Here is a 9690-nt window from a genome sequence, read left to right as displayed (position 1 = left end):
AACCTCTTACCCTGGTTTGGTTGGCTTCCTCTTACAGCTTCAAAAACATTTGTTTTCCTGTATCCTCAGAAGTCACAGAATATGCTGAAGACAAGCTGTCTGGCAGCCAATTTTCCATGTTTCCTTCAAAGGGCAAACATAACTGTCTTCTGCAGTAGCAGAGTTGTGAATCTATAGATGCTCTCAGTATCTTTATTCCCTGCTTCACTGAAATTTTAGCTAGAGCTGAATAAACCAGGACCTGCCAGCAACTATTTGAGCCAGGCTTTGGGATGAGAAACCTTCATCACTTCCCTGCGTGTTACAGCAAACACAAACACCTTCCGTGTCCGTGCAGGACGTGTAAGTTACATGCCAAACAGAAGTCACGTTAGGTTTTGGAGACTTGATCTCCATAGAGACCTATCAGTCATGTCTGACGTAGCACATGGGAATGTTCAAATTGCCACACCTGATTTGCATTCTTATTGCATACAGACAAATATAAGTCCTTCTCATCTTCATTCTTTGCTGCCTCTATGCATTTGCCAGAAAGGACATGGACAATCATTCCATTCTACAAGGTGAGAGAAGGAGGGAAAGAAAGAACAAATTAAAAATGACGGATTTCCAGTAAAAGCTAGGCCATATTTCTGAAACTTTTCACATACAATAGTTCACCAGTAATGACCGGTTGTTCAAAATTTGTAAGTATTACTTTAAAGATAATGAGTAGGATTCAGTGAGTATTCATAATTCCTTTTGAAGCTGATAGGAGCGGTACGAGCAGAATTCAAGGAATCTCTTTTCCACCACTCGTGGATACAGGTTGTCATCAGCATCAACTACAGGCCACAAAATTTCAAAAGGACCAGTGCTTATCTTAAGAATCAAAGCAAATTACAGTAGGAACTGTACCAGAGGACTGCAGCATCCCTAAAACTACAGTAACAGCTATTTCCTCAGGCCATCCTAGGGCATGACATTTTTCAGTCTTGTAGATGAGTTCCTGGTCTGCTGGGAGAAGTCTACAGAATAATACAAAATCCTCTAATAGGAAGTTTGCTCTTCTCTAACAATACAGGAGGAATTGTAATGTTTCCCCTGCTCCCAATGGGCTCTCATTTGGAAGGGTTCAGGACTCCCAGACCCTTCCGCAATCCTGAAGAAGTAGGCAAGGATTTGCCCTGCTCTTATTTTCACAACCACTGAGTTTGATTTTATTCCTATAAGGCCAGTAAGACAAACAGTTAAAGCAAGAACATATGAATTTAGGTAGGATTCCTGTAATTTGTATTTTTAACCCAAATATATTTCACATAGACAGCGTAAATGTGCAGGAGGCATCCTAAATTTCTGGGGTGAAAGTGGTACAGAAGTGAAACCTGCTCTTCACATAGAATCATAGAATGGTTTGGGTTGAAATGGACATTAAAGATCATCTAGTTCAAAACCCCTGCCACAGGCAGGGACACCTCCCACTAGACCAGGTTGCCCAAAGCCCCATCCAACCTGGTCTTGAACCCCTCCAGTGATGGGGCATCCATAACTTCCCTGGGCAACCTCTTCCAGTATCTCACTGCCCTCATAGTGAAGAGCTTCTTCCTTACATCTAATCTAAACCTGCCCTCTTCCCATTTGAAGCCATGACCCCGTGACCTATCACTACAAGCCCACATCCTATCACTACATACCCCATCCCCACACACATGTGCTGTCACTCACTCAGCGCTCCCACAGTCACTGTCAGCAGCCTTCCTCTAACAGCAGAGTGACCACTGACCTCCTGGACATCCCAGTGCTGGTGGCTGCTGTCCGTCTCCTTTGTACAGTTTTGGGGGAGAACGTTCCCGTGTGTGACATCGAAGCAGAACAGCGGAGCAGAGCCAAGCCGGATTTCCTTCCTGCTGCTGTATTCAAAGTGCTGGAAAAGGGAGGGGTTGCTTGAACAACGATGGAAGGACATCCCAATTCATTTTTACACACTAATTCAAAAAATAATTTCCTGTACGTGTTTGTTAAGATGCAACCCAAACACGGGTGATGGAGACTAAACAGCCTTGACCTTGCAAAGCAATCCTTCCCACTGGCTAATTCTGGCATAATTATTTACCTAAGGAAAGGTTTTGTGGATTGTAATTATGTATTAAGTAAACCCATCCTATAATAATTTTTTTTTAGTTTAATAAGTATTTGAACAGAACGATGTTTCTGACAGCTTCTGCACACATTGCAGTTAGAAATGTGCCTACAGCTCACCCTGAGCTCAGTGTGAGCAGCAAAACTTGCTTGGGATGTGGAGTAAATATCTACAGTTGACTTGTATTGACTTGGCTTCTCTTAACAGATGAACTTGCTAGGCTAATGCCAGCCTGAGAGTCTGCATTAATTTCCCTCTTGTCTTTACTGCAGTTTCAGGCAATAAGGGGGTAAACCTATCCCCATTAGTCTAGAAATGTTACATATTTTTTGCTTCCAGGCTTCCTGTTCTCCAGACATTACCAAAGATACTAACAAATAGGCACTTACTGATCTCTTGTGAAGCAAAGTGTGGGTATCTGGCTTCAGTGGCAGATGGAACATTGCCAGTTTTTGAATGGCACTGAGCTGCAGAGGTGGGCATTGCTGCCTTAGCTCATGTCCAATTTTGAATGCGTCAGTATTTTCACTAATGCCAACCTAGCCATTTCCATGTTGGAGTGACAGTCTTCTGGGTGGTTCCCTAGATCTGGTACAGTGCCTGTATGCTTAAGGTAAGCAGTACCTGGGTGAGGCTGTCGCTGCAAGGGGAGAGTTCGATGGAGCCCTCTGCAGTGGCTCTTCCAGGCCTGTAATCTGCACAGAGGCCAGCACCAGTATTGTAAAGCTGTAAGCAAACATTTACACTGAAATAAAGCACAACCAAGTACAAACAAGTTTTCCTTCAGCTAACTTTTTTTTGGTGATGTTATCTCTTTATGATATGTAAGTTTTTCTTACAATTCAGGCAACATATTTTTTCTTTCAGACTAGGTCTTGCATATTGATTTTGAAAACTGATCTGATGTAAAAAGCAGAGTGTCACCAAAGGTCAGTGTTACCCTGTGAATTTTGTTTAACACCCACTTCTGCTTTTAACTATAATGATAGTTAAAAGAAATCTGTCAAAATTTTTACACTAATAGAAAATTGCACTTCAACTGGACACTGTAGTCAGAAAAAATCCAAGATACTCCAGAAGAAGAAAGCATGTCACAGTTTCTGTGATCCAGACTCAGTTCTTACACCCTTCTCAAGGAAACCTTGATAATAAAAAGCAGACAAAATAGTAAAAAGACACAGTAGGATCTGGCTACATCTAGCAGAGTGACCTAATTAGTGGACTTTGTTGCCTTGGGAAAAAAACCTTCCAGTAAGGCTGCCTGGAAGAAATTAATATTTTAAGAAATGATAGTTATCAACTTAGGAGTTTAAAAAAGTCCCCCACTGAGAATATTGCCTCCTGTACACAGCCAAGGAACTGCTATGATACCACTTCTGCCCTTGTGGGAAGTGCAGCACTGAAGAAATGCTTATTTCTTTTCATGCACGTGGGTCAGCAGAGAGGCATCTCAGCTGCTTTTGCAGTTACCATCTTCATGAGGCAACATCATGTTTTTCCATTGCCAATGGCACCTAGAGAGCCTCATGTTAGGATCCTCTGAGCTGTGAGGCTGAACCAAGAGAATCTGGATTCGGCTTCTGGCTGGCTCTCAGTGGCTTTCAGTTTATGTGAGAGTTTGGACCAGTTGTTTGCCTTCTCTGTCCTTTTCTTTCTCCTCCCATCTTTGTTGCCTTGTCTTTTTGGACAATAAATGTTTCAAAGCAGGAACAGCCTCTTACTCCATGCTCACTAAGTACATGGAAGTGACACTGGGGTTTTTGAACAATGCAAACCTACTAATCATTCTTTATAGTGTGTTTTCTCTTACCTTGCCAGAGAACCTTGGTGTGTCTTCAGGTTGGGAGAGTTCAGGGTACACATTTGATACAAACCATTGGAAATTTCTACAGCCCAGTCTCTTCTGTAGCTGAAGGCGTTCACTGCAGTCTGGGTTCTCTGCCTTTATGAAGAAAGCACATGGCCAACAAGGTTACTAGTGTTATTTGTGATTACAGATGCTAGAAATGAAAATTACCATGTAGGAATTATTTCTACCACTTCTTCTATCCTGCTTAAGTTCTGGGATTAAACCCCCAGCCCTGAATGAGGGTTGGCATATGGATGACGTCCACAACCAGGCAAGAAAGACCCTCCTGACTGGTTTTCATCCAGGGTCTGGCCAGCCTTGGGTGGGAACTGATGAGGAGATCACCACCAAGTGCCCCTACCTTCCACAGTAACTTGGAGGCTGGGCAGGAAGTCATCTCTGTAAGAGCTGATTCTGCTTGCAGTGGAGTTGGGAAGTCTATATATGTGCTGTGTGAGGGTTCTGGTTGTTGAAGGGGCTCATTGACTCTTCATAGGAAGTGGAGTTTACAGGATGGCAGAAGATCATGAGTCTCTCTCTGGGAAAATTCTGCATAATTGGATTGGTTGCCTGGGCCCTTCTATCTCCCATGGCTTGGTTCCATAGCCAGCTTGCTCCCATCTTTACATACTATGCTGTGAGTGAGAGCTGACTCTGCTTGCAGTGGGGTTGGGAGGTTTGCCTACACAGTGCATGTGCTGTGTGGGGGTTCTGGCTATTGGAAGGGCTCCCTGACTCTTCATGGCAAGTGGAGTTCCCAGAACAGTGGGGCCAGAACATGACACTGTGTCTGAGTCCCTGCTATATAACTGGTAGCCTAGCTGCTACCATTGCCCATGGCTTGGCTCCCCCTCTGGCTCACTCCCTTCTTCACATCCACTGTGGTGGGTGAGTGCACTGACTTGTTCCTCCCTCTGGTTGTCTGGCACTTTGGATCTCTGGTGTGTGATGTGGGAGTGGAGGGAGGAGTTTGGCTGCTGGTCTGCCTGTTGATGATAATATCATTCTATGTTGGACAAGTGGGCAGCAGAAGACCTGCATGTTATAGACTTTGATATATATCTCTTATGAGTATGCAAAGGGTGAAGGGTCTAGAGCACATCTTATGAGGAGCAGCTGAGGGAACTGGGGTTGTTTAGCCTGGAAAAAAAAAGGAGGCTGAAGGGAGACCTTATTGCTCTCTACAACTACATGAAAGGAGGTTGTAGCAAGGTTGGGTTGGTCTCTTCTCCCATGTAACAAGAGACAGGACAAGAGGAAATGATGTCAAGTTGTGCCAGGGAAGGTTTAGGTTAGGAAAAATTTCTCCACAGAAAGGGTTGTTAAGGGTTGAACAGGCTGCCCAGGGAAGTGGTAGAGTCACCATCCCTATATATTTAAATGACATGTAGATGTGGTTCTTAGGGACATGATTTAGCAGTGGACTTGGCAGTGCTGGGTTAACATTTGAACTCAATGATCTTAAAGGTTCTTTCCAGCCTAAATGTGATTCTAAAGGAGGAGGACAAGATATAGCCTTCCGCCAACTTTGTGCTAAGTCAGCATTTAGTCTGTCATTCTGACAGAAGTGAATGTTTCAGAAGTAGCATACATTGTGAAAAGAAGTATTTCCTCTAAAAATCATTATTATACTGCAGATTAAGTTGGTCTTTGTCACCTTTTTGATTCAAAAAGTCAAAGCCAAGTTTGTTACCAGTTGCTCTGAAGTCACTGGGGTTGTATCAGATTGTCAATCAGTATAGAATTTTCCCTGCTGAGTAAAATTCAGTTTCCTGACCTTCAACAGCCCAAATTACCCAGTTATTGCCAGTCCTTCATGATCTGAGGATGTAAGTGATGACAGAATTTAGCCCAAAATATAGTCTACCACATTACTGACAGCTATTAAATCTAGTAAGTGAATGTGTCTTGCAGCTATAAAGGCATAAAACCCTTCCTATGATTTATGTGTTTTCTCAGATTATATACACACTATATCAACTCTCACCTTTCCTAGTAGCAACTTTACTCTGAAAAAAGATAAGTGCCTTCAAGCCTTGGTGCAGCTACAGGCATCTGCACTGTGAACGACAGACAGTCTGAGTACTTGAGGGTATGTAGCACTGAAGGTGGCTAGCAGGGTTCTGAAGACCTCTAAGCAGGTAAGTGTCTAACCTTTCCATTTTAAACCACACAAAACACTTTCCTAAATCTCTCAGTGCCCAAATACTAAAAATATCTCACCACCCTTAAGTCTCGTTCCTCTCTCTTGCCAGCAGTAGGTCTCCCCCTGTAATTTAAAAATGCAGGTTTGGATTCCAAGAAACTGGTCTGGATTCCATGTGCCAGCCCCTTTAATCTGCAAGAGCAAAGCTCAACAGTTGCAATATGTTAAAGAGAACCTCATAGTTTAGTAGCAGTCTTAGATTCAATAAGCATAACAACAAAGTTCAGGAATTCAGCATCACACAAACCTGTCCTGAAGAGATTTTCTTGGAAAAGGAAAGCAAAGAAGTATAAGACTTTCCCTAAAAAGAGATGTTTCTCATAGGCCTCTGCTTTGGCTGAAGAAGGTGATGGCAGTAAATCTCATTTTGTCATACTAGTTACAGTCTGCATTGGATGCCGAATAAATTGTGCAAATAAAGAAAGGCATTATCCCTGTAAAGGAATCTGAAAGGAAACTGCTTGTAAATTAAATAAACTACCTAAGAAAAGGAGAAAAAGAGACAGTGGCTGAAACAGTAGAAAGCTGAGAAGAACCTTATTCATCTGCATTAACACTCACACCACAGGCATCGTGTGCAGGATGCAATTCAGATCATAAAATGGGAAGATGTATAAAGCAAGTGAAATGGGGTTGCTGGTTATTTCCTGCAGTGGGCCATGTTGGCAGTCAGGTCTCCCAGAGGTTTTTGTGGTGCCCAGTAGGTTGCTCTGTGCACCCTGCCTGCCATAAATCCCCGCCGGGCCCCTCTGCAGCTGGGCGGCAATAATGTCACTGCCTGCTCGTGTCTTTTGAACTACATCCTGCTGCACTGACACACTGAAAATATTGGCTGCGAAAGAGAGGAACAGAGAAAAGGGCTTTTTGTTATGGGGTGCTGAGCACAGAGATCGTAACATTGATCATTTGAAGGAGCATTGTACTTAGGTGTACTAAAAGTATCCCAGCCAGAATAAATTCTCAGGCAAAAGGTCATGGTGCTTACAGCTAGTAAACTGTATCGCTGATGGCTGTGCTTTTTAGTACAGAAAATTGCTTCCAAGTTGACTAGAAAGACCTTCAGGAAATTATTAAATGATTTAAAGGCCTAATTGCCCATCTTACAAGACTCAGCCTAGCATCCTCCGTGCAATTACGTGGCTGTAACCCTTGTCAGTCAACTGATGCAATTCTGGCCAGTGGAGTTCAGACCTGTAACCAAGATGAGGAGGGAGAAGCTTCATAAAAAGGAGGAAATAAATAAAAAAAGGACTGTGATAGCCTCAGACTCTAGGACTAGCATAGCAGGCTGACTGGAGAGGCAGATCTGGAGAGGTGGAGTGGAAGGAGGTCAGACTGGATGCCCAGAGAGAAGCAAGAGGCCACACCAATGCACAGCCCTTCTCCTTTCCCCACTCCAGTGCAGCTCCTGCTGTATCTGGCTTTCTTACATGACATCCAGCACTGCAATGACTGAGACATGTAGGACTGGAAAGCAGGAGAAAAAATGAATGGGAAATTTTGCACAGCATCCACCCGTGCTCTACCTAATTGTCTTCAGTGAATCTTTTTCTTCTTAAAAGCATGGCATCATTAAATGAACATGATGAATGACATGTCTTCATACACAGCTGCTCACAAGTCTGTCCCCTGCCTTGTCACTAGAATGCTCAGATACGTCCCCCTCCAGCAGGAGACACCACCATTTGCCACATGTATGTGAATATTACTGAATATCTTCATGAATTCCATGGGGAAGACCTCCAATACTGAAGAATGAATCCTCTAGGAGGCCCATTTGAGCACACAGTGCTACTAGCTCCCCCACTGCAACCCTCCATGTACTATCACTGGAAAATAAATCACAGCTTGTTGGGCAAGCTGAAGGAGGAGTCATTTGGAGAAGTCATACTCTAAGAGAACTCCAGCAAACAGTTCATCAGCATAAGTTCCTCTCCTTCCTTCCTGACCTGACAGCTCTTCCACTGGAAGGTTTCATAACAAGACTACCCCCAGTAACATGCATGTTGAATGTTTGACTGCACACAGACACCCCCACCCTTACTGCACCCCCTTCACCTACCTCAATACATCTTCCCCTCAGAAGCAAACCACTACAGATGTCTTTACCTTGCTGATTAAGAAAGCCACTGTGTTGTGCTTGTAGAAGTTCTCTTTAAAAGAGCCCAGCCAGGTCTCTGCTATTCGGATTTTGTTCCTCACAATGGCCTCTTCATAGGGGAAGACACGGGGGAAGTGACTTCGATAGACATGCCCAACCCGGGAGCATGGAATAATTTCTACAGATCCACCACAGAGCCAGGTCTGAAACACAAGTGAAAGCACAAAAAGCGATTACCTTATTTAGATCACCTTCATCTAAAAAGGAGAAGCTCCTTTACTGTAGACTCTGCCTCAGGAAATACTAATCTGCACATTGCTGGAAACAGCACGAGCACTATTAGATGCTTCTTCAAACACTGTTCCTCATGGATGGAGGGACACAGAGGAAAATGCTGGGCAACACAGACCTTTGATTTGACCCAGTATGCTCTTTATATGCTTTTATGTTTCTCTGTGCACAAACAGTGCAGTGTAGAGAAAAGACCTGAGGGCACGTATTCTTGTGTCCGGGACATTAAAGACTCTGTACCCTTTGTGTTTGCAATTTTCATTGCTTTATTAATCCCTGCTACTCTTTGTGTTCAGCAAAAATCAGTGCAAATAATTTAATATAAACAATTTGATATTAAAACTACGGGTTGGCAAAGAAATAAAGTACTTTCCTTTTGGTGCATTTTACATGCCAAAAAAAAGAAGAGGCAACTTTCAGAAGGGCCAAAACTGGTGACTCAGTCCTCAGGCAGATATCGACAGCCAGTGAAACCTCCTTCTCCTGACATAATGCTCCTAACTCACAGCAGCTGAACATTCTTCTATAGTTCTGCCAGATCACAGAGCATGGGGATAGATTTCTGCAAGGAAAATGATATTCTCCATACCGCAAGACATTCTGCACTTAACTACTTTTATAAATTGCTTCTTGCCTTTTTATTCAGGTTCCTTAAAAGCCCAATAGTTACCACAGCTGGATATTTTAATTAAGGTTCTTACCCTTATAGATAGCTCCAGATTTTCTGCACCCCACATGGTCATGTCAGAATCATAAGCTCCGGTGTTTTGGAAGTGATGTCGATCCATAGCCACCACAGCACCAGCTACCACAGGACTCCTGTGTAGAAAACAGTTTGGAAGTGAACACCTTGGGTTTTGGATAGAGAATTGTCTAAAAGGTAAAAATCCCACAATTTCCATAGAGCTAGTGCTACAAAATGATTGAACACTACTCCATATAAGCTTGAATGAATTATCTAACCAAAATAAAGAATAACTGGAACCTTACTGTAGGATTTGCTTGGAGAAGGGAGCCACAAGCTGATTTTTCAAATAAGGCTCAGAACGGTGGGAAATGTTAGATACATGTACATACATGTACACAAAGAGATCATGATTAAGACATCTCTTTTTTACTCTGTA

The 9690-nt window shown here is 43.1% G+C and overlaps 1 protein-coding gene across 1 annotated transcript in view; it reads right to left on the bottom strand.

Moving 5' to 3' along the window:
• Positions 1–409: 409 nt before the first annotated feature.
• Positions 410–9690, bottom strand: part of GALNT15 (polypeptide N-acetylgalactosaminyltransferase 15) — a gene marked incomplete at its 5' end in the record, with an annotated part of 17757 nt that continues 8476 nt past the window's right edge. The window contains 6 exons of the mRNA XM_008942903.1: positions 410–556; positions 1763–1903; positions 2744–2845; positions 3930–4061; positions 8284–8478; positions 9268–9385. Of these exons, the coding sequence (XP_008941151.1) occupies positions 410–556; positions 1763–1903; positions 2744–2845; positions 3930–4061; positions 8284–8478; positions 9268–9385 (835 nt within the window). The remainder of the gene's footprint in view (positions 557–1762; positions 1904–2743; positions 2846–3929; positions 4062–8283; positions 8479–9267; positions 9386–9690) is intronic.

The sequence above is a fragment of the Merops nubicus genome, unplaced genomic scaffold (genome assembly GCF_000691845.1).
Source record: "Merops nubicus isolate BGI_N331 unplaced genomic scaffold, ASM69184v1 scaffold9050, whole genome shotgun sequence".
Taxonomy (NCBI): Eukaryota; Metazoa; Chordata; class Aves; order Coraciiformes; family Meropidae; genus Merops; species Merops nubicus.
This window is presented reverse-complemented; position numbering and strand designations above follow the sequence as displayed.